This window comes from Odocoileus virginianus, chromosome 4 (genome assembly GCF_023699985.2).
Source record: "Odocoileus virginianus isolate 20LAN1187 ecotype Illinois chromosome 4, Ovbor_1.2, whole genome shotgun sequence".
Classification (NCBI taxonomy): domain Eukaryota; kingdom Metazoa; phylum Chordata; class Mammalia; order Artiodactyla; family Cervidae; genus Odocoileus; species Odocoileus virginianus.
The window spans coordinates 79188164-79213438 of NC_069677.1; the positions used below are offsets into that span (position 1 = coordinate 79188164).

The 25275-nt window shown below is 47.8% G+C and overlaps 1 protein-coding gene across 1 annotated transcript in view; it reads left to right on the forward strand.

Annotated features, from left to right (window-relative positions):
- The first annotated feature begins 844 nt into the window (after positions 1–844).
- BACE2 (beta-secretase 2) overlaps positions 845–25275 on the forward strand; it is a 111885-nt gene continuing 87454 nt past the window's right edge. The window contains exon 1 of the mRNA XM_020899817.2: positions 845–1526. Coding sequence (XP_020755476.2) covers positions 1227–1526 — 300 coding nt within the window. The 5' untranslated portion in view covers positions 845–1226. The remainder of the gene's footprint in view (positions 1527–25275) is intronic.

Below are 25275 nucleotides of genomic sequence, written 5' to 3' on the forward strand. Positions count from 1 at the left end.
CTGAATGCATTTCTGGGTCCGCCTTGGTGTCTGTGGCTAAACAAGTATTAATTAGATTATCCGCGGAGAGCTTGGGGGAAGCGGGAGCGGGAGGGATGGAGGCAGAGCTGTAAATTCAATGGCCCTGATTTTGGATGATGACTGCAACTTGCCCGGTGGAGTGAGGGAGTCCTGGGGCAGGTGAAGTGCAGCTACGAGCAGCATCCCATCTGCATTACGGTCGAGCAGGGGGCAGAGAATCCCAGGCTCAAAGCCAGCTGCAGAGGCTACCTCCCAGCCGAAACGCTGGGCGCAGAGGGAGAACCGAGGCCGGCGCAGCTACAGCAGCAAGAACCCCCCACCTCCCCCAGGATTTTTAGAGGGAAGTCTCCAAAGCTCTCGCCTCCTCGCCCGGCTCTCCCAACCCTCACCTCTCCCAGCCTCCAATCAGATCTCCTCAAAATCATCCAGGGGCCCCAGAAGTGGGGATGCGGAACGCGGGTGGGGGTGGGGGTGCGCAGTGCACGGAAAAATGCCCCGAGAAGCAGCCGGACTCCGGGAAGGCTGAAAAGCTGCAGGGACGGACTTGGCGAGGGGAGGCGCAGACTCTTACACTCCTTGAGATGCTCGCGGCGTTTTTACGATTCCCTGCACTTCCCTCTGACCCCCACGTTACCCCTGGCAGCCCCCGCCACTGCGGGGCTGGGGAACACCTGCGGGGCACCTGGTGCGCGGGGCCAGGGAGCCCGTTCAGGCCCTCGCTGCCCCTTTAAGGGTTCCCGAAACTTTCCCCTCTGGTATCAGATGAGCCTCGTCACATCCGTTGGCCGCGGCAGCGGGGCGCGTTCCGAGGAAATTGGGGACTCGAGTTTCCCGGGAAAGAGGCGCCGCCCGAGAAGAGCGAGGGTGATCCGGGCCAGCCTGAGGGGACCCGAGCTCACCCCGCCCCTCGTTTTGACCTTGGCCGGGGCGGGGAGGGGCCCGGCCCTTGCGGGGCAGCCGCCGCCCGCCAGAGGGGGCAGCGGCGACCAACTTGCAGAACTTGGCGCGGGCTGGGGCGGCTCCGGCGCCTCCTCCTCCCGCTCCGGCCGCGCCTCCTTCCCGGTCCTCCTCCTCCGGTCCGCCGCCGCCGGCCCCGCTGCGCGCCCAGCCCTGCCCCGCAGCCCAGCGCGCCGCCGAGTCGCTGAGCCGCTGTCGCCGGACGGGACGGGCCCGGCCCAGCGCGCCCCCGGGGCCCCGCCGCGGGCATGGGCGCGCTGGCCCGGGCGCTGCTGCTGCCGCTGCTGGCTCAGTGGCTCCTGCGAGCGGCCCCGGCGCTGGCCTCCGCGCCCTTCACGCTACCTCTCCGAGTGGCCTCGACCACCAGCCGGGGGGCTGTGCCTACCCCAGGGCCCGGACCCCCCTCTGAGCCCCGCGCGGATGGCCTGGCGCTCGCCCTGGAACCCGCTGGGAGTGCGGCCAACTTCTTGGCCATGGTGGATAACCTGCAGGGGGACTCCGGCCGCGGCTACTACCTGGAGATGCAGATTGGGACCCCCCCGCAGAAGGTAGGTCGGTGCGCGCTCGCTAGCCCGCTCGGACCGGGCGCCCTGCAGCCGGGACTTCTCGGGGACTCTTGGGGCGCCCAGCTGTGCCTCCCTCGCAGCTTAGCGTCTCCCACAAAGCAGAAGCAGCTGTCCCCGGAGAGAAGATCGTGGGGACCCAGCAGGGCTCCAGGTCGGGAGTCGGGGCGCGCGCACTCCCGGGTCGGGATGCGGAGCTGCCCAGCCCCCGGCACAGCCAGGGTGCGTGCTTCTGAACTTGTTAGCTCTTCATCACCATGTGCCTGCGAGGCGAGAGACCTGTAACTTGCCTCTAACGGCATTGCCCCTGGCGAGCGACACCTCTTTTCAGCGAAGAGACTGTTCGGTGGGCCCAGGGAGCGATGCTGCTGATTCGGGGGAAATCACTTTGCGCTAATATTCCCACCCCAACCCGGGTGCTGTCTCATCGCTCAGGAGGCTCGTGGCCGGCCTCCAACGGCGCAGTACCCCTTACAAGGGATTCTGGCTTTATCTCAGCTCAAAGCAACGCTGTCTTGCAGGCTGGCTTGCTAGCTGCCGGTTGGAAGGAGCCGTGCTTCCACGGCGCCACTTTGCTCTCTCTCTCCGAGTTGGCTTGTCAGTTTCCTCCTAGCTACCCAGAGGCTCCAGGCTGCCCGGGACCTCGGCGGCACCGATGAAAGAGTCTATGCACGTGTATGGAACGTGCTAAATGCAGTAAAGGGATTGGGGGAAAAAAACATGGGCTGAATCAGGCTCCCGGAGACCAAGTGGTCGCCCAATGACAAATTAAAATCAAACAGCGATCTTATCCTGATTTTCAGTTATTATCACTTTTTAGTAGCAAGAAACCCATCTGCCCAGGCCCAGACATTTTAAGAAAAACCAAATCCTAGGAGTAGATTTGGCTCCCCTCCTCCTTCCAAACTACTCAATCTGTGATTTCGAGTCAAGTTTTTCTTATTGATCGAATATGCTGTCTGAAGATACTTTATTTTTATTTTTAACATTGTCATTTGGTTTTTAATTCAGCTGTGATTCCTCCATAAATAGCACATACTCATGACTTCGGTGTAATTCTAATTAAATTATTCAAGACTTTCTTAAGAGCAAAGACTTGCCATGCTAATCTCTTTAAAAAAAGAAACCCCACTGAATAACTTCTATACTTGTTTAATTAGTTGAAAAGAGAAAAGCCTTCAAAAATGTATTGCGGCTCAAAACTTTGATTCTGGTTGCCTTTCATCTAACGGCTGTTTCTGGCATCTCCGGTGGAGGGTGGTTGGGGGGCAGTGAGAAGTCTAGAGGGAGGGAGTCAGCTGACAAAGCTTAACTTGACCAGGAGAGGTTGGTGCTGGTGAAGGCCACCACGTGAAAGCACGCGCTGGCAGTGAGAGTCTGGTACATTTCATTTCTCATGAGATTTCGCTGAGCTATTGAGGGTGAACCTCTCTTGTGGCCCAAGGATAATCTTTTGGAACAAATAATCATTACCACCTGGGAATGTGTGTCTTGATGTTTTGAGTGGAAGAGAATTTTCTCAACTATAGCAACCTACTCCAGTATTCTTGCCTGGGAAATCCCTTGGACAGAACTGAGCGACTCAACAACAAAAATTAATCTGGGCAGTGTGGGTCTTGACACCCAAAGTTCAGTTCAGTTCAGTCACTCAGTCGTGTCCGACTCTTTGCAACCCCATGGACAGCAGCATGCCAGGCCTCCCTGTTCGTCACCAGCTCCCGGAGTTTACTCAAACTCATGTCCATTGAGTCGGTGATGCCATCCAACCATCTCAACCCCTGTTTCCCCTTCTCCTCCCGCCTTCAATCTTTCTCAGCATCAGGGTCTTTTCCAATGAGTCAGTTCTTCCCATCAGGTGGCCAAAGTATTGGAGTTTCAGCTTCAGCATCAGTCCTTCCAATGAATATTCAGGACTGATATCCTTTAGGATGGACTGGTTGGATCTTCTTGCTGTCCAAGGGACTCTCAAATAATAGTTTGTCTTTATTAATTAGTCTAATCACCTTTAGTCTAAAATGACAAAGTTTATTGAATTAAGAAGAAGGCATTGAGTATCTTATGCTGCTGTCTTTACTGAGGCCAAGGAAGTAGTTCATTCAAGGTTACTTCTCATTTATACATTCTCATGTTTCCAGGGAAGGCTCTTTTTAACAATCCAGATTTAATTTTTATGTTTGACGGGAAATGAAATATATTGTGCCTTCTCCTTGGCCTGATTTAGTAATAAGCTGCTTTATAGCAGAATTCATGTGTGCTCATTCCAGATGCCTATTGTAAACTCTTAGGTGTTAATGACAAGTAAATCAGAATTCATTCTCTGCCTGCCTCCTCCTGAAACATCTCAGACCACTAACTGGGGGTCTGTAACAGGCAAGCGGGGGAAGCTGTGGGGTGACTTCTGAACTTAATGGAAGTTTTCTTTCTCTCTTAATTGCCAAGAGTCCTGCATATGTGCTCTGCTGATTTTCTGAAGCCTAAAATAAAACTTGCTTAGGTGGAGAGAAAAATGGATTTGTAAATTCAAGCAGTAAACAACCAAGAATCTTTTGAAAATTAAGGGATAGTCATAGATCGTGTGGAGGGCTCCCCCTGTGGCCAGCACATGTTACATGTGCTGTAACAGTAACATGTTACATGTTACATGTGTAAGACATGTTACATGTCTTACAGGTGCCTTCCCCAGGAATCCTCTAAAGGGCCCCAAGTTCTTACCCCCATTTGGTAGGCAGCACAACTGAAGCTTGGAGTTGAGTGACTTTCCCACGGCAATGGGACAAGGCAAAAGCAAAGCTCTAGAGAGCACCACAAGTTGAACCCAGGCCGTGGGACTCCAGAACCCAAGTTCTCAATGACCTGGCAAACACCTGGTCCCCTCCCTGCCTCCCTTCTGACTTATTTTCTTTGGTTTTTGGCCTCCAGTTATTCTCATCAGCCAGAGCTCCCTGAACTGTTCACCCTCAGGTATTAGGAACTTAACATATGACCCAGACTGGACTCTCCCAGCCCCGGCCACCCCTCCATGCACCCCCTTCCTTCAGGGTGATGGTGATGCTCAAGTCTCGGCATTGTGAATAATTGGATCCAGGTGTGAATGGGAGAGACCGTACAAGACGATTCAACAGAAACCAGAGCCCCGTGCTCCTTGCTCTCTCCTGGGAAAGGCTGGGAATGTGCTCAGTCCCTGGCTGCTTTAATCAAAAACTGGGGTCCCTCTTTCAGCCTGACACCCTTCCAAGACATCACAGGAGTCCACCCGGAAGCCCGTGTGTGAGCAGCCCCACGTTGGCATGGAGATGAGAGCTGGGGCTCAGATACCATTACATGACTTCCTTCTAACAGGAGAGAACCAGCAGCTGCTTGAACCATGTAATTTGGTCTTATTAATAATAATAATGGTGTTCTAAAGTGATTATAATTACAGCAATTTCCATTATTTTTTTAAAAAAGACTTTCATGCTGACACAATAAATCCAACTAGAGAAGCTAAAGGTCTGAGGCTTTGTACCTGGTAATGGCTTCAAAAAGGCTTTTGGGTTTCTGTTGAAAGATTTTCTGTCATCTCCACTAACATGGATAAAACAGACAGCAAAGTGATTTTGGAGTTTAAACATTTGAAGGTAAAGAGCTCATGAGTTATTAAGGGACGCACATTTCAATCATAGCACATGGGCTCGTTGGCTTCTCAGTTCACAGTTACCTGAAAGATTTTGGACTAAAGATACGATGTGTCCTTCATATACAATTTAAAGGTTTGCCGTTTTCAGAATAAGCCACCCAGTGTCCCCAAATTACATTAAGCTCACTTCAGGGGAAGCTGGAAAAAGGCCAGCAAGAAGAAATTTGATGGAACAAATTGAGAAGGTAAATGAGTAAAGACAATGAAGCCAGGATGGATGACTCTCATGGAAAGAGCCAGAAGCCAAAACCAGGTTCCCTCTAGCTCCTTGAGGTGGGGGAAGTTGCCCTTCCTGAGCTTTGGAATAATAATTCAACATCAAAACTCTCATTACAGAGGACTGTGAAATGCCAAGCCCAGGAATCTGCTCCAAACAACGTGAAGAGGCAGAGTCTGAGAAATTGTTAACAACTGTGTATTCATAGCTAACCTTGATTTCAGGCTGATTGGGTGCTAAACACCACACTAAGCATTTTGCCCAGATTACCTCATTCTCACTTTCCAACAGCCCTGTGAAGTACATGCAGTTGTTTGACTCGGTTTTCAGATGCGGAAACTGAGGCTCAGAGAAGCCAGGTCATTTGTCCGAGGCCACACTGGTGAGTGGCTGGGCTGACTTTAACCATCAGGTCTGCCTGGGTCCACAGTCTGAAGATTTCACTGCTCTGCATGCTGCTATTTGAACTGCAGTGACTTTCCCCCCACCACCAAAATGTTTATTTATTTGGCTGCACTGGGTCTTGAGGCAGCTGGGATCTTTAGTTACAGCATGTAGTTGTGGTATGCAAACTCCTAGTTGTCGCATGCAGGATGTTTAGTTGGAAACCTAGTTCCCTGATGAGGAATTGAACCTTGGCCCCCTGCAATGGGAGCATGGAGTCTTAGCCACTGGACCACCAGGGAAGTCCCTGCAATCAATTTGTTTTTAAAGAACCGCCTTCATTTGTCTGTGAATGACTTGGGCGTAGTGGGAAGCACCCTGGAGCTACTGCAGTGTCCTGGGTCCTAGTGGCATTTCATATATGACGATGGGCAGATGACTTCCCTGTGCTTCCCCTTCCCCCTTGGTTGATAATATTTTGTTTCCTACAGCTACTGTAATGGAAGAACACAAACCAGGTGACTTAGAACTAGAGAAACATACTCTCTCAGTTCTGGAGGCCAGGAGTTTCAAAATCAAGGGGTCAGCAGGACTGCGCTCCCTCCAAAGTTCCTAAGGGTGGATCCTTCCTGCCTCTTCCACCTCCTGGTGGCTCCCGGCAGTCCATGTTTTTTCTTGGCTTCTAGTTGCATCCTCCCATCCCTTCCTCTTCCTTCCTCTAACATCACTCCCCCACCCCAGACCCCATGTGTGTTTCTATGTCCAAGTCTGCCTCCTCTTATGAGAACAGGAGTCACTGGATTAGGACCTGTCCTGACCCAGTCCGACCTCATTGTGGCTTGATTTTAACTCTCAAGTCAGGTCATGGGTTCAGGGTTTTAACATTTCTTTTTGGTGGTAGGTCAGGGGGACACATAATTTAATCCACTCAAGTTCATTCTAAGTTTATCATTCTGTGGATATTTTTCCTTTCATTCTCTCCCATCTTTTAATTGCCTATTATTTTAATTTGGAGCTCAAGTGTAATTTCCATCAAAGGCCGCAGCACATGATGGTTTTGGTGCTATGTTGACACAGAGTCTGACGTGATACTGTGCTGTGGGGCAGGGCAGGAGGTCGCGGAGGGGAAGGTTTGGGGTTATTTTCTGTATTTCGTTGTCCATTTCCTCACTAGAGAGTAATCACTTAAAATTTTAAAATGTCTCTTGTTATGTTGCATTAATTCCAGAATTGCTGGAATCATTGCATAACCTGGGAAAAGCCCACTTAGGCAGGCTTGGATCACTGGTGTTTCAATACCTATGACTCACAGATACTCACGCTGTAAGCTTGCATTTCATGTCGTAAAGACTTTGGAAGGCATCTGTCCTCCCCTTTCAATGGAGTCTATAGAATACGAAATACACATGCTTTTCCGTGAAGCATCCACAGCCCTTTCTTGACTTCTGCCTGACTTCCTGTGTCATCAGAAGGTGACTTGACCTCCTCTGGGCTTCCTGTTTGCTCCTAGAGTGACCGCTGACCCCAGTGTAGCTAAAACCCAAAAAGGAAGGTCTAGTTGAGCCACTGCTATGGTTGATTTCTTCTCCACAGTGGGCTGTGTCGATGGTGGGCTGTGTCCACAGTGGACTGTGTTGGACCTGAGGAGAAGACTTTGGGGATGACACCATTTTCCCGTCCCTGTGGGGTGGAGCAGCGTGCCTTGGGGTTTATTTTATGTCTCAGACCCTGACTGGAGCAGGTCAAGCCTTTGTTTCTGGATTCAGGGTCCACCTGGGCTGAGGTTGGGGGTTATGACTGCTGAATCTTGCCCCGGCCCCAAGCAGAGGGCAGCAGGGGGAGGCATTGGGCCTTATCTGATGGTGAGCAAGCCACTGCTCCCTTGAGCCTTAAGAACCCCAGTTTAGGATGAACAATGGGCCTTCTGCATACACTTGGCTCCCCTGCCATTGGTCACAGGTCCCTCCTTAAACTCTCTCTGCTCTGCCTGCCCAGCCCAGGCTGGATGTTGACACTGGAATCATTGTTCGATGGTGACACTAGATACCACCTGGGAAACGGAACACACCTGTGAGGCAGGTGGATGGCTCACCTGGGCTTCCATGCCTTGTTCATACATCGTGTTGGGTGCAGTGTGAGTAGGGCTTCCCAGGTGCCACTAGTGGTGAAGAATGTGCCTGCCAATGCAGGAGACATAAGAGATGCAGGTTCAATCCCTGAGTTGGGAAGATTCCCTGGAGGAGCGCCTGGCAACCCACTCCAGTATTCCTGCCTGAAGAATCCCATGGACAGAGGAACCTGGCGGGCTACACTCCATGGGGTGACAAAGAGTTGCATTGCACACACACATGCAATGTGAGTAAGGCTGTGTGTGCCATATTCTGGGCCATTTCCCAAGCGGTGGGAAATGTGTGTGTGACACACGGTTGGTCTGGCTGTCACGTGGCTTCCGTTCCTCATCTCCTGGCCCAGATTGACTATTTGACTTTTTTTTTTTTTATCTATCACTACTTAATAAAAAATAGCTTTGGTTTGTTTGTTTGCTCTTGGAGTTCTCGAAGAATAAAGAGACTACTGGAGGGCTGACATCACCACAGGGGGGAAACAGAACTAGTAGGTTTGTGTCTGAGTTAATGCTTGCTGCCCTGCGCAGGTATCAGGTCGGGTGTTTCTGAGTTTCATTATACGGTGCATCATATACCTGTGTGTGGAAACACACAATCTCAGTCCTGCTGGTTTAGGAAGATGAAGAGGACTGTCCGCAGTGTTAAGGGCTGGTACCCTGGGCTGGCTTCATTGTAAAGGGCAGTGGGAACCTCTCACTCCATCTCACACTTGTCTGAGGACGCACGGGAGAATTTATACCTGGCCCTCCTAAGGACCCTGCAAGCTCAGATGGTAAAGAATCCGCCTGCAATGCAGGAGACGCAGGTTCAATCCCTGGGTCAGGAAGATCCCCTGGAAAAGGGAATGGCTAGCCACTCCAGTATTCTTGCCTGGAGAATTCCCATGGACAGAGGAGCCTGGTGGGCTACAGTCCATGAGGTCACAAAGAGTCGGACAGGACTGAGCTCCTAACACAACAACATCAAGGACCCTCTAGACCTCCAGTCCACCTCAGCCCTGGATAAATGGCCTTCTTGGGAGGGGGTTGAAAACTGCTTCAGTTTGTCTGCCCTGCCAGCCCTGTGCCAGAAGCCCAAGAGAGCAACTGCAAAGCAGCCCCTTCAGAAAGTGGCACCATGGCAGGGGGGAAAGGGTGGAAAGCATTGAATCCAAGTTTTCCAGGCAGCCTCAGGGGAGCCGGATAATCAGGTCTGACTCCCTTTCAAGGCAGGATGCACTGCCGGAATTGGGAAGCTGCTGCTTTGTGAAGGAGGTGTGGATTCCCCAAGCCGCAGAGGGAACATTCAGAGCCATCTTCGCTACATTGAGCTGTCTCCTGGGGAAATTCATTAGCTTTTCTCAGTCTGACAAGCCACCGTCTCCCGCTCATCACAGCCTTGGGGAATTAGGCATTTCTGGTGCTGGTCCCAGAAAGTCTGCTCACCAAATACTGGTGTGGATGAGCAAGTTCTCCAGCCGCTCGGGGCCTTGGTTTCCTCATCTGTAAATTAGGGAATTGGACCGAGTGACCTGAGATGCCTTCTAGAAGCCTCTGCACTCAGTGATTATTATCCGTTTTGTTTGGGAGCCCTTCTCACAGCTCTAACTTTCAGCAGTTGCTTGCAGGTGCGTCACCTGGGTTCTGTGAAGATGTGGAGCCCGGTTCAGGCCATGGGAAGCAGGGAGGCCGCATGGTGCTGTTTGGAAGGCAAGAACTGGGGTCTTTGCTTCGTAAACCAGCTGGCCACAGCGGGGTGGGGGCGGGGACCACACACACCTGGTGATTGTTGTTTAGTCGCTCAGTTGTGTCTGACTCTTCAACACCATGGACTATAGCCCTCCAGGCTCCTTGGCCATGGGGCTTTTTAGGCAAAAATACTGGAGTGGGTTACCAGTTCCTACTCCAGGGGGTCTTCCCAACCCAGGCAGATTCTTTACCGCTGAGCCACCTGGAAGCAAGCGCACTTTGTAGAGTTGGTTAAAAATTAAGATTCCCAAGACCCAGTCCGGACTGACCGGACGAAACAGTCTGCATCGAGGCCTGAGAGTCTGCCCTTTATTGCATCTCCCACCCCCGCCCCTTAAGTGGCCGGCCTGGTCTCAGCCCTTGGACACTGTTTGCAGGCCATGACAGAGACAGTCTCCTCTGTAGTGTGATTTCCTGAGTGGAAGCAGTAGGTTCTTTCGTCTTCCTGAAGCCTGGTTGTTTGATTACGTGTGAGGTAGCGTGGTAAAGAACCTGCCTGCCAACACAGGAGATGTAAGAGACACGGGTTCAAAGCCTGGGTGGGCAAGATCCCCTGAGAGAGGAAATGACAACCTACCCCAGTATTCTTGCCTAGAGAATCCCATGGAAGAGGACCTGGCAGGCTATCGTCCACAGGGTCCCAAAGAGTTACACGTGGCTGAAGTGACTTAGCACGCATGCTGACTGTTCAGGAAATCTCTACCTCCAGCAAGTTGTGTTCCAGACACTTGCTTGCATTTGGCAATTTGGAAAGGTGGTATGCACTTTCTGCATAGCAAGAGCTCTAAAGCCCTGCTGTTCAAAAATCTCAGTGCTGACTGCGTCCTTTTTAAATTTGCAGTCTGCCCTGAACAGTAATTTGTAAATCAATGAAAATGAATTACTAGGAAAATGAAAGTTTAAGAGACATACATATATAAGCGCCATATTTTAGATGATAAGATTCTGCGGTCGTTCCACTTTGCAGACGTTCCACTTTTCTGTTTGCCAAAGTTTCTAGGGCTTCTTCACCCATCTTGTGGTTACCTTGTTGCCAACATGTAACCATTTGTTTGTTTGATGGGTGCCACCATCTGGGGCACTCATCCAGCACAGATAAGAAGTTGTTACAAATGGTTCTAGTAACATTTGTTTTGCTGCCTGCTATCTTCAAGAGGACAGGGGTCATTTTCACTAAAGCAGAAACTTCCTGGGCAGTCCAGTGGTTGGGACTTTGCCTTCCCATGCAAAATTTGCAGGTTTGATCCCTGGTCGCCAAGCTAAGATCCTACATGCCTTGGGGCCAAAAAGCCAAAACATAAAACAGAAGCAATACTGTAACAAATACAATAAAGACTTTAGAAATGGCCCACATCAAAAAAATCTTTAAAAGGAAAAAAAAGGAAATGTGAGTGTTGGCTTCTGGGCTTCCAGCCCTCTCAAAAGGTGGTGGTATCGAGCTTTATATCAGAGATAGCAAGTAAGTCTAACTAAGCAGGTCACAGTCTGGGAAAGTGTGTCCTGCAGGGATCACTGGTCACTCCCTGGAGATATTTTTCTGTGCAGTCAGTTCAGTTTAGTTGCTCAGTCATGTCCAACTCTTTGTGACCCCATGGACTGCAGCACACCAGGCTTCCCTGTCCATCATGAACTCCCGAAGTTTACTCAAACCCACATCCATTGAGTTGGTGATGCCATCCAACCATCTCAACCTCTGCGTTTTCCAAATTTGCGGGCATATTGAGTGCAGCACTTTCACAGCATCACCTTTTAGGATGTGAAATAGCTCAACTGGAATTCCATCACCTCCACTAGCTTTGTTCGTAGTGATGCTTCCTAAGGCCTGCTTGGCTTCGCATTCCAGGATGTCTGGCTCTAGATGAGTGATCACAACATCGTGGTTATCTGGGTCGTGAAAATCTTTTTTGTGTAGTTCTTCTGTGTATGTATTCTTGCCCCCTCTTCTTATACCTTCTGCTTCTGAAAAGTTTTAGGCTGGCACAGGTTGGGGGTGGCACTGGCATCTGGTAGGTGGAGCCCAGCAATGCTCAGGGCAGAGCCCCTCCCCCAACAAAATATTATCTGCTTCCAAAAGCCAGGGGTACCAGGGATCTGAAATCCTGGCAACTCGGCTCACCTGGTAGTGACTGCTCAGAGCAGTAGGGAGACTGTCCGTCAGAAGCCTCTGTGTGGGCAGGAGCGGGCAGTGGCAGCAGGCCTGCGCTTGTGGGTCTCTTGATTGTTGCAATCCTGTCTTTGTTCCTAATGTCCTAGTTCTTCTTGCCAGATGCCATAAGGCACTTCTAACTCAAGTGCCTGGGGATTGAAGAGATGAAAGAATCTTGAACTAGGTTCAAAGGAGGAGCATGATTTATTCCTTCATTTTGGTGTATTTATAAAGCACCTGCTGTATACCAGGCCCTCTTCCAGGCCCTGAGATGTGACAGTCAACTCCACCAAGACAGCCTTTGTTTTTCTAGGATCTGTGTGCTTACTGAGAAGATAGACTGTAAAGAGAGTAAACAGAATGTTTGGTGTTGAGAGCCAGTATCAGCCTGGTGATGGGAGTGGATAAAGACCCCTTTAGAAAGGGGGCCCATGTTCCAGGATGAAACCAGACAGGTGAAGGCTGAGGCCAAAAGAACACGCAGCACCAGCATCTGGGCCGTGGGGAGTCACTCTGATGTGCCCGGGTTTTTATGCAATTCCTCATTTCATCTGTTTTTGTGTGTGTGTGTGTGTGTGATTTTAAGAGAAATTTCTTGTTTTCTTTGTTGTTACCAAAATTTCCTCAGAAACATAAAGTTTGGGTTTTTTTAATTTTTATTTTTTAAAAGTTTTTAATTGGTGTATACTTGCTTTGCCGTATAGCACAGAGGCCTCAGCTTGGTGGCCTGTGATGACCTAGAGTGTTGGGATGGAGGGGGTGAGCTTGAGAGGGAGGGGATATATGGATATATGGAGCTGATTCGAAGAGCTGACTCATTGGAAAAGACCCTGATGCTGGGAAAGATTGAGGGCAGGAGGAGAAGAGGGTGACAGAGTATGAGATGTTTGGATGGCATCACTAACTCAATGGACATGAGTTTGAGCACACCCTGGGAGATAGTGAAGGACAGGGAAGCCTGGCATGCTGCAGTCCCTGGGGTTGCAAAGAGTGAGACACAGCTTAGCAACTGAACTACAGGAAGAGCGGATTCACCTTCATCTGTTTTTAAGCTGTGCTTTGAGATTCAATTTTGTTAGAACAAAGGCCTTGCAAAGTGTGAAAATGTTACTCTACGAGCTTTAGGCCAAGGGTGTGAAGGGTGTGAGGAGTTGGGGGAGGGGAGTTTAATTTGATTGGGGAGGAGAGTTTCTGAGTTAGAAAGGGAAGGTCAACTCGGGGGGCCTGGGAGGAGGCAGGGTGCAGGCAACCACTTAGATGGTGCCTTGGGTTGGGTTCCCTTGGAAACAGAAAGGATGTGAGGTGATTCCAGGAATGGTATACAGAAGTTGGGGCAGTGAGGGGAGAGGGGCAGTGAGGGGAGGGGAAGTGTTGGGGAGGGAGAGATTACAGATGTGGGTGGTGGACTCAGTCCCCCAGGATCTCTTGAAAAGGAATGTTGCCTAGACTCAGTTGTTCCAGTTGAAGGGAAAGGGAGCTGGGCATTTATCACCCACTCCTGTGGGTCCTGGGTGAGGGCTAACGGAGGTCGCGTTTGTGGTCCTGCAGCCACTGGCCAGAGAAGCTGTCAGGCCATGTCCCAGGAGGCTTCAGGGTCAGGGGCATGGAGCCATTGACATTGGCACGGTGTACTGTGGTCACTACACCCCTCCTGCCTGGAACCAAGGCTGGCCCAGGCTGGGCTAATATGTGAGGAATAAAAGAATGATTACTCTCTACCACCAAATGCACTTAAGAGCATCATTTTGGCCCAGGAGTCACAAAGCGGAGTTTTAAAGCTCTGCTTCCAAAATCCTAACTTCCTGGAGTGTTCTAGAATCTAACTCGCGAAAGCCTCTGTGAGTCAGTCCGGAGTGAGCCTCTCATTGCTGTGTGTACTTTGAACTTTTTTCTGGAAAAGAAAGATGTGACTTGTAAGCACTGGGAGAAAATGGTTGGGGGGCAAAGGGAGATTTTGTTTGAGGTTAAAAACAACCACAAAACTTCCTTTGAAGATCAAATGCTTTGAACATAAGGATTTTCAAAACCCTTTGAGTGGCTGACGCCTTGTGATGTGGAGGAGTGGGGCTGCCAAGGTCACGAAACTGCCAAGTTCCTGGTCCACGGACACTGACATGTCATCTAACCCATAACCACGTTGACCCAAGGGTGGCTACCACGTGTATGTAAGAATTGCCTATGTGACAGTTTGCTTATGGTCTCCATAACATCAGTTCTTCAGTATACACAAATTGCAAAAACTATAAATGTTTTCTGTCATCCTTTGATCAGTAAGTGTATGTGCACTTTGGCTCATTCATTCTGTAAGACGTGGGTGACTTCCATTACCCCTCCTCCTTGCTCACTCCACCCAAACAGGAGACACTGCAGTGCCCAGTGGCTGGGCTGTTGGTAGAGGTGGGGTCCTTACCTTCCCCTCCATGTCTGAATGGGCACTGCAGTTGGAACGAGCTCATCTCTGCCTCTTTGAGCACTCACTGTCCTAGGCTTATGAACCATGAGGCTGGCTGCAGAACAGAAACCCCAGTATTTATGTTCAGGCCTCCACAGAGGCAGAGACCTGCTGAACCTCAAATCTGGGCCTCATGCTCCAACCCAGATTCACCAGAGCTCTGTTGCAGAGGGAGGGGTTCTGGGGGTCAATGCAGCCAGTGGTCACTGGTAGTCCCTTCCCATTTCCTGTGGCTCCTTTGGTCAGCACCACCTCTGAACTGCACCCAAGAGTGAGTGGAGACACTCCACTTTTTTTCTTTATTGAAGTATAGTTGATTTACAATATCATATTAGCTTCAGATGTACATCATAGTGATTCAGTATTTTTTACATATTATACTCTGTTAAATGTTATTATAAAATATATCCTATTGGTTGTCTATGTTATACATAGTAGTTTTTAATCTCTTAATCCCCTTCCCTGATCTCACCCATCCCCACTTCCCTCTCTCCACTGGTAACCCCTGGTATGTTCTCTGTATCTGTGAATCTGATTCTGTTTTGTTATATATGTTCCTTTGTTTTATTTTTTAGATTTTACATCTAAGTCGTATCATGCACTGCTTGTCTTTCTCTGGCCTATTTCACTAAGCATGATAATCTCTAGGTCCCCCTGTGTTGTTCCAAATGGCCAACCAAATTTCATTCTTTTTATGGATGAGTAATATTCTAGTGTATGTGTGTGTGTGTATATACATATGTATACACACAAACCACATCATGTTTATCCATTACTTTGTTGATGGACATATGAGTTGCTTCTATATCTTGACTTCGGTAAATAATGCTGCTATGAACATTGGGTGCTTGTACCTTTTCAAATTACTGTTTTTGTTTGCTTTGGTCATATGCCCAGGAATGGGATTGTTGGATCATATGGTAATTCTATGTTTTGTATTTTGAGGAACCTCCATACTGTCTTCCATAATGGCTGTACCAATTTACATTCCCACCAACAGTGTACACAGGTTTCCTTGCCTCTACATCCTTGCCAACATTTGTTACTTGTAGACTTTTTGATGAGGGCCATTCTAGCAGGGGGCTTCCCTGATAGCTCAGTTGGTAAAGAATCCGCCTGCAATGCAGGAGACCCCAGTTCAATTCCTGGGTTGGGAAGATCCCCTGGAGAAGGGAAAGGCTACCCACTCCAGTATTCTGGCCTGGAGAATTCCATGGACCCTATAGTCCACTAGGTTGCAAAGAGTCAGACACAGTTGAGCAACTTTCACTTTCATTCTAGCAGGTGTGAGGTGATATTCATTGTGGTTTTGATTTGCTTTTCTTTGATGATTAATGATGTCGAGCATCTTTTCATGCGCCTTTTGGCCATCTATATGATTTCTTTGGGAAAATGTCCGTTCAGGTCTTCTTCCCATTTAAAAAAAAAAATTTATATTGAGTTGTATGAACTGTTGGTATATTTTTGATATTAACCCCTTGTCATAGTATTGACATTTTCTCCCATTCTGTAGGTTGTCTTTTCATTTTGTCAGTGGTTTCCTTTGCTGTGCAAAAGCTTTTAAGTTTAATCAGACACTATTTGTTTATTTTTGCTTTAATTTCTTTTGCCTCAGGAAATAGATCCCAAAAAAAATACTGCTATGATTTATGTCAAAGAATGTTCTACTTGTAAGACTACAAAAATTGTCTTACCAAATAGTCTTTAAACTATTTTGAGTTTATTTTTGTATATGGTGTGAGGAAATAGTCTAATCTCATGTTTTATGTGTAGCTGTCCAATTTTCCAAGCACAACTTGTTGAAGACGCTGTCTTTTCTCCATTGTGTATTTTTGCCTCCTTTCCATGGTTTAATTGACCATAGGCATAGGTGTATTTGTTTATTTCTGGGCTCCCTATTCTGTTCCACTGATCTGTGTGTCTGTTTTTGTACCAGTACCGCACTGTTTTGATTACTGTAGCTTTATCATATAGTCTGAAGTTTGGGAGGGTGGTTCCTCCAGCTTTGTTCTCTTCTTAAATTGTTTTGACAGTTAGGGGTCTTCTGTGATTCCATCTGAATTTTGGGATTATTTGTTCCAGTTCTGAGAAAAATATCATGGGTATTTTGATAGGGTTTGTATTAAGTCTTTAGATTACTTTGGGGAGTATGGCCATTTTGACAGTATTAATTCTTCCAATTCAAGAACTCTGGATGTCTTTCCATTTCCTTTGTATCATCTTCAGTTTCCTTCATCAGTGTTTCATAGTTTTCAGAGTATATGTCTTTCACTTCCTTGGTTAATTTTTTCCTAGGCATTTTATTCTTTATGATATAATTTTAAATGGGATTTTTAAAGCTTTCTGCTAGTTCATTAGTGTATAGAAAAACAGCAGATATTTGTATATTAACCTCATATCATTCAGCTGTGCTGAATTCATTCATTAATTCTAGTAGATTTTTGTGTGTGTATACTTTGAAGTTTTCTATATAAAGTACCCTCAGAGTCTTAAAGCTAGTGTTACATTACCTTTTGCTTTGATGCTGTTAATAAGTCTAATGCAATCGTGATTTCTTATTTTTGTATGTGAATTAAATATGAGATAAGTGTCATATTATTAGACCTGGTATTCTGAAACTTCATGATGGCGTGTCTTATTTATGCTGGGATGTTTCATGCATCTATTCAGTCTAGAATTTCATGCCATTCAGTTCTGAGAAATTTTTTAGTAACTATTCTCTCTTTTGGACCTCCTGTTATCCAGATGCTGCTGCTGTTATCCAGATGCTGCGTAGTCTCCCCTATTTCTCATCTCTTTGTCTTTTGATTCTACATTCCATATTCATTTCTGCTATCTTAATTTTAGTTTTCAAGAGCACTTTCTTTTCCTCTGAATGTTTCTCTTTTGGTTGTGTCTTATTCTTGTTTCAAAGTTGAATGACTCTGAGAAAAATCACGACTTTTTTGAAGTTTTCTTTCATCTTCCTGCCTTGCCTCTGTCTCTTCTGGGTTCCCTCTCTCAGGGTGTTTGTCGGTGTCTGCGTGTCTCACCTAGAGGCTTTCCTCAAACATCTGGTGACTGTGGCTGTCTTTTCATATTTAAAGTAGAAACATTACGAGCCTGATTGGCAGTTACCGTTTGTGTGCACACAGAGGTTGGGGAATATTCTCGTTATGTGCGTCTGTGTCTAGTTTTTGAAAGGTGGCGATGGTCATGATTCTGTTTCCTGTCCTGTGGCAGATATTTTCAGTTGAGTGATCAACCTGAAACAGCTTTCCAAGTCTCTTTTCTCTGCCTGAATCTTTTCACTGTCACTTGCTTTGTGACTAAGGACACAGCTATGGATAGTGGGACTTAAATGTGGTATCCTAGGGGATTTCAGGGGCAGTGTGTGTTTTCCTGATAAGGGTGGCAGGTGTGGCTGGGGTTATAATTTCTCCTCCTTCCTGCCTTTGATAAAAATACAAGACTTCTAACAGGGGTAGCCAAATTCTGACCTTGAACAAGAGGTCAGGGGTAAAAAAAGCAGAGATCTGACACTGACTTTCCCTGGGATGTTGATCTACTACCAACTATTTCAAAAGACTTCTTGATTTGGAGAAAAATAAACCCCTACTTGTTTGATTCACTCTAAATCTATAGTTTTCTGTTTACTTGCAGCCAAAAGCATTCCGAATGATGCATCATCATCTTACGTTTTGTTATTGTTGTTTAGTTGCTAAGTCATGTCTAATTCTTCGTGACCCTATGGATTGTAGCCCTCCAGGCTCCTCTGTCCATGGGATTCTCCAGGCAAGAGTACTGGAGTGGGTTGCTGTTTCCTTCTCCAGGGGATCTTCCTGACCCAGGGATTGAACACTGGGTCTCCTGCTTGGCAGGTGGATTCTTTACCATGAGTCACCGGGGAAGAAGTCTGGGGGTTGGTAAATAGTAGCTTAATAATAATTAAAAACTAGTTTAAGACAATTTGTCCTTCTTTTCCTTTCCTTGGACTCTTCAAAGAGAGGAGCAAGTCTAAAAGTCTTGTCACTACTGTCTCTATTGCTGTTATGGACAAGATGCTTATTTTCAGTGGGCATGGTATGTCCCTGTTACAGGAATCTAGACCTTGGTCACCACAGAAGGACCCCACAAGAGAGGAATCCCCAGAGGGGGTTTGTATGTGGTATCTCAAGGGTCAGAAACTAAGGCCTGTGGACCAAATCTGCTTTTTTGTAAACAAGGTTTCATTAGAACGCCGCCGTGTGATTTGTTTGATGTTGTCCAGGGTGCTTTCATGCTACAGTAGCAGACTTGAGTGCATGAAGCGGAAAGCATGTTGTTAAAAAGTGAGATTTTTACTACCTGGCTCTATGTGGAAAAAGGTTGCCAGCCTCACTGTCACTAGAGACTAAGGAGGGAGTAGTGAGTGGCTACCTGGCTAGCAGTGGTTCTGCCTACACCAGGAAGCTGCAGGTGGGAGTCAATGGTGGGGATGGAGAGGAGGAGACAGTGGTTCGGAGGAGACCCCTGCATGTCAACATCAGCCACTTTCAGAATCTACCAACCACGAAGCCAAACAAGAACGTTCGTGCCCATTACCTCTTCACTCCCTCTGTTTCAGTCCTGGAAAAATCAGAGGCACCGTTGTGATCAAGATGGGGAAATAGAAATGAATAGAGATAAATCCAACCACACCTCCCCTCCCCCTCTAAACCCTGAGCCTAAGGCAGGCCCTTAAGGGTGCCAGACAGAAAACTCGATGTTAAACAGGACAGGACTTATAATACCTAAAAATAAATGTGTTGCCACAAAGCTGTTAGAAAAATGTAGCTTTGGCCAAGATTTCATTCAAGGATGGGAAAGAGCAATTTACAGAGCTCATTTGAAGGCATTTGTGTTACAAGAGAAGTTTCTATTAAAATGCTGCTCCATCCTACAAAAACCATAGAGGGGAGTTTGGAAATGACTAGGCAAATTCATATGTGTTTGCCCTTTGACTCAGAAACTCACTCCTAGGAATTTACACAAAAGTTGTTCAGTCGCTAAGTTGTGCGACCCCATGGACTGCAGGATGTCAGGCTCCTCTGTCCTCCACCATCTCTCAGAGTTTGCTCAAATTCATGTCCATTGAATCAGTGATGCTATCTAACCATTTCTTCCTCTGCCTACTTCTCCTTTTGCCTCTAATCTTTCCCTGAATCAGGGTCTTTTCTAATGAATCGGCTCTTTGCATCAGGTGGCCAAATTATTGGAGCTTCAGCATCAGCCCTTCCAATGAATATTCAGGGTTGATTTCCTTTGGGATTGACTGGTTTGATCTCCTGGCAGTCCAAGGGACTCTCAAGAGCCTTCTGCAGCAACACAATTTAAAAGCATCAATTCTTCCACGCTCAGCCTTTTTTGTAACACAAAAGTTATTTGGCAAAACTATGAAAAGTAACTCACAAGGCTGTTCTTTGTCATGTTGCTTGTAAGAGCAAATGATTGGAAATGACCCAAATGCTCGTGGGAAGGGGGCTGGGGGTGTGAACCATGGCACTTCTGTCCATGGAATGGGAGGCAGCAGCAAGCAGACAAGGATGCTCTGAAAACCTCACATGAGGACAACAAGGTGGAGGAAAGAGGGCAGGGCGCATCTAAGCAAGTGGGTCCAGATCACACAGGTACCTCTCTCTCGAGATTGCCCAGGACAGAGCTCTCCAGTGATAGGCAGACTCTGCAGCCAAATGAGCATGCACTCTGCTCTCCAGCATGTGCTGCTTACAGCTGCTGCCCCTATTTTCAGGCTGCAGTACATCCTCAGTCTGGTTTGTTTATGAAAACAAGACCTCTGAAGATGAATTACTTGCTTTTATTCCCCAGAAAGCCACAGTTCCAGATTTCCTGACTTTTATTGAGACTCCAAGTGTCCATCAGCAGCATGCCATTAATAGATATTGAAAGAAATAATGAATATAATTAATAAATGTCCTTTAAGGGATATTTTAACCCTGAGTTGGAAATAACTTTTCAACAGGAGCTCCTGCAATGGAGAGTATTTTTGAAGCTGATTTTTCCTTTTTTGGCTGTGCTGAGTCTTTGTAGTTGTTCGGGGAGGTCTCTAGTTGTGGTGTGTGAGCTTCTCACTGCAGTGGTTTCTCTTATTGCAGAGTACGGGCTCTAGAGCACAGGCTCAGTATTTGAGGTGGACGGGCTTAGTTGCCCCGTGGCATGTGGAATCTTCCCAGACCAGTGATAGAACCTGTGTACCCCTGCATTGGCAGGCGGATTCTTATCCACTGTGCCACCAGGGAAAGTCCAAAGATAACAGTTCTAAATGTTTCCATCATGATTTGATTTCTACTACCAAAAGTGATATGTTTGCTACCTGTAAAAATAGTTTGGAGTATTTAATCTAGAAACTGAATTTCCTAGCTGGGTAAAAATCTTCCAGAGAATTTCAGCTGTTAAAAGAAAAAATGACCCACTAGAGATAGGTTGTACACTCCTGTTAGTTTGTTGGAGCTACTGTCTGCTGTTAGGGAAGATGAAAGTTTACCATTCATTGTCCCCATTTTACAGATGAGTAAGCAGAGGCACAGATATTCCCAGTGTTGAGGCAACACACTGCATGAGGCCAGAGCCAGGATTTCAAAAGTGGTGGGCTATTCCCACACCCTGTGCCCTGAACCACTTTACCAAGCTGCTTCTTAGCTTGTAAGTTAGAGGTATATTCACATATAGGGGTTGAGTATTCAGATATAGGGCTTCCCTGGTGGTCCAGTGGTAAAGAATCCACCCGCCAATGCAAGGGAGGCAGGTTCAATCCCTGGATTCGGAAGTTTCCCTGGAAAAGGAAATGGCAACCCACTCCGTTGTTATTGCTGGGAAGTCCCATGGACAGTGGAGCCTGGTGGGCTACAGTCCATGGGGTCATGAAGAGTCGGACACTACTGAGTGACTGAGCATGCAAGATCAGATATATTTCCCTGGATGGGGCAGTTTATCCAAAACTTTCCGGAGTCACTAGTCTAAGTATTCCGGAGCCTTGCAAGGGACAGTGGACCTGATTTGATTCTAGAGGAACTGCCCATTGCCGAGCTGAGCCAAGGTGTCTGGTCCTCAGCCAGTTCTTGTAAAAGCACAGATGCTCAGAAAATAGCCCTCATGCGTCCACTGACGCTTGACCTTCTGGAGAATGGACGGGCTGCCTTCTCTAATAAGCTCGTCCACCAGGGCAGTCCCAGAATAGAATTAGACAATTGAAAGCTTTATCTAAACCATAAATATCAACTCTCAGTGGCAGTCTGTGTGTGCTTATTTTTCCCACTTTCCAACTAGACGGTAGGAGTTACACCCCTTGAGTTTTAGCGGTGCCCACTTGTTTTATGCAGTGCTGAAGAACTGATGCTTTTGAATTGTGGTATTGGAGAAGACTCTTGAGATCAAACCAGTCCCTTGGACTGCAAGGATTTCCAACCAGGCAATCCTAAAGGAAATCAGTCCTGAATATTCATTGGAAGGACTGATGCTGAAGCTCCGAACTTTGGCCACCTGATGTGAAGAACTGACTCAATGGAAAAGACCCTAATTCTGGGAAAGATTGAAGGCAAGAGGAGAAGAGGGTGACAGAGGATGAGATAGTTGAATGGCATCACTGACTCAATGGACGTGAGTTTGAGCAAACTCTGGGAGATAGTGAAGCATGCCGCAGTCCATGGGGTCACAAAGAGTCAGACACAACTGAGTGACTGAACAAAGCAACAACTTTTTCATGGGCCAGTCTCAGAACTCAAAGTGGCGTCTGCTCCTCTTCTTCAGCCTTTGTGTGTGGGGAGGTGGGTTGGCTCCACCACCCACTCACCCCATTCCTTCCTACTGCCAGTCCTGCCCTCCCCACACCTTCTTCCAGTGGAAGCCAGAGGAAGGAGGAGGCAGAGGAGGCCGACCATGAGCAAGGTGCTGGGGATGCGTCTGTGAGTGATGGGGGTCCTGCCCAGCACACAGCATGAGGCATCTGATCTGGGCACCCAGATGAAAAGGCATCACCCAGGGACTCGACAGGCAGGGAGTTTTCCAGGGATGGTCCTTCTCTCCTTCATCAGGGTGGCCAACATCCATAACTGTACTGCTCAAACTCCCCTTTCTTCTGGCTTCTGAGTGGGTTCCTGACTTGCCTTCAAGCCTAGATGGGAAGGTGCCCCTGTCTATCCTTCCAGGCTGGCCCTGCATCCAACCTTCTCCTGGGAAACCCGGACCAGAATCCCCTATCTTGCTGGGGTCTGGTGGCCAGGATATCAGCATGGCTGGCAATGATGACAGTGAGAACGAAGCTTTGTTTAGGAGTCTGTCGAGTGTTTAAATACAGGCCTTGGTTTGGTTGGTTTGTAGTGAATAGACTGAGCTACAGAGACTTAGCCAAGTTTCCCATCCGTCTTCACCACCATCTCCTCCTCCTCTGGATATCAGCGTTCTCATGCCCACAGGGGCTCAGATCGACACTGTGAGAACTGCAGGGTCTCGGGGCCTTATCCACGCACTGTGCTGGCCCAGTCCCCTGTTATTAGCTGAACTGTGTCCCCAAGACTCATACATGGGACCCCTGACCTCCAGGGACCTCAGAATGAGACTGCACGCGGAGATACAGGACCTTTAAAGAGCAATAAAGTGAGGCTGTCGGGGTGGCCTTGATGCCCTCTAACTGGGGTCCTTTTAAGATGAGATGAGGATACACAGAGAGATATTGGGGAGCCCATGCGTAATGGGATGACTGTGTGAAGGGGTCGCAAGAGGGCTGACATCTGTGAGCCAAGGAGAAGGGCCACCGGAGAAACCAGCCCTGCTGGCGTCTCAGACCCCAGCCTCCAGGACTGTGAGATCAGGAATTTCTGTTGTTCCAACATCCAAGCCTGCAGTATTTTGTTGTGGGTGCCCCAGCAAACAAATACACTCTGCTTATGTCCAGCTCCCAGTGGGGGCGGGATGCACACCCTCACTCAGATTCTACAGGCTTCCAGTGTCCCTGGCCTCCCATGTTCCCCATCCCACCAGTGCAGGTCGTTTTCTGTGGGCAGGAACGAGTTGGGGGGAGGGCCCTCCAGGTTAGAATTGTCCCTGTGCCGTAAGAGCCCCTCTGCCATAAAAAATACTTGTCCTGTGAAGTCGTTTCTTCTTCAGTAATTGAATGTTAATATGCCAGAAACAAGCTGAACACTCACTGTGGGCCAGGCACCGCTGGACTCTTCTCACACCGAAGGCAGAGAAACACATTTAATAGAGTTAAGTTTGTTTTTCACAAATCAAGACACATCCACTCGGGGGCAAAATCGTGACATTTGGGTGAATCAGAAAATTATGGCTTCTTTTATAGCCAGGTATTTGAAGGCTAAGATCATCTCACTGCCTGCCCTTCTGAGCACTTGAAACAGAAAGGATTGGGATGTTTTGAACAAAACCTGGCACTTAAGAGTCTGAGGCTTTCCGCTGTGACTCTTACGGTCTCATCTCCGTCTGGGCAGTTCATTGATTTCCAAGCCTGGCAGCCTCCTCGGGGAGAGGAGATTTAAGACTGAGCAGTTCAAATCTCCATTCTGTCCAGAAACCAAGAGGTGTGGCAGGCAGGCTCCTTAGGCGCGTGCTAATGTTCCGTGGTGAGGCTGCTAAAACTCTTCCTATAAATCAGAGTTCAGGAAATGGTGTGGGGATGTTTTTTCCGAGGTCTACACTCACGCTCATTTCTTCATGAAATCCATTTTGTCAGTGAAGGAGATGAAGTTTGAGTTAATTTGGGCATTTGCAGACAGTTGTCCATATTTTCCAAACTCGCAAGCCCAGCATTTTTTTAAGAATTATTGTCAGGGATGAAAACCTGATTGTTTTAAAACTTCAGTTGGATGCTAGCAGTCAGAGGCCCTGATTGGACAGAGCAGGGTATACTGGAGTGCCAAGAAAAATCTTTATCAAGTGCATATCTCATTGTTTGCTGTTGGGTTTTCTAGAGTTTTTAATGTTTTAGGGAACTGTGAAATCATGTAATACAAGTTTTACTATGAGTTATTTTCACAGGTCTTTGGGCTTCCCTGGTGGCTTAGATGGTAAAGAATCTGCCTACAATGCAGGAGACCTGGGTTCGATCCCTGGGTTGGGAAGATCCCCTGGAGAAGGGAATGGTAACCCACTGCAGTATTCTTGCCTGGAGAATTCTATGGACAGAGGAGCCTGGCGGGCTACAGTCCATGGGATCATAGACAGTCGAACATGGCTGAACGACTAACTCTTTGGGCTAAATGGGCAGGTGTGGCTGCAGTTCAGTGTTTGCTCTGTATATTAAGACATGGGTAATGCTGATGTGTGTGGAAATGGATAATTAGACGGTTGATTAGTGGATTGTTGGAAGATGGCATGGAGGCTGGATATTAACTTTCAGTGGGACCCTGAGCTGCTCCCATGGTGGGGAAGTCGTGTCATATGAGCAAGGCTTAGAGGATTCCAGGGGGATATACCTCCTGCCCGCCCACCATCCCAGAGGAAGTATGCCATGGGTTCCACATGGGGCACACTCTTCCATACTTTAGATATTTAACAAGCTGGTTCATGGGAGTGGGCTTTCCTGCCAAGATCTGGCAAGGTCTCCTGGGCAGCAGTGAGGACTGTGAACTATTTAGTTGACTGGAATCTCCCTGAGGACAAGCACTGAGTTTTTCTTGCTACTCCTTCATCCGAGGATGGAGCATTGTACCTGGCACAGGGTAGGTCCTCAAAAAGGGTTCCCTGAATTAAACTGAGAAAGAAAGAGCATTCCAAAATGAATGCCCTGAACCTGGGACAGTTCGGAGCCTCAGGTATTGAGCTTCGCGTCACTGAAGTGCCTGGCAGACACATGACTACCCGTCAGCGGGGTCCTCGAGAGTGGTGCTACGTTACAGAGAGGCTGTAACACATTGGTGGTCCCCATACCTGGCTGATCGTTACTCACCTGGGTCCTTGTTAAGAGCATTGAACTCCAGGCTCCATTCTCTGAATTGGAGATTCCATATATCTAATTCCTGGAGTGATTCCAGTGG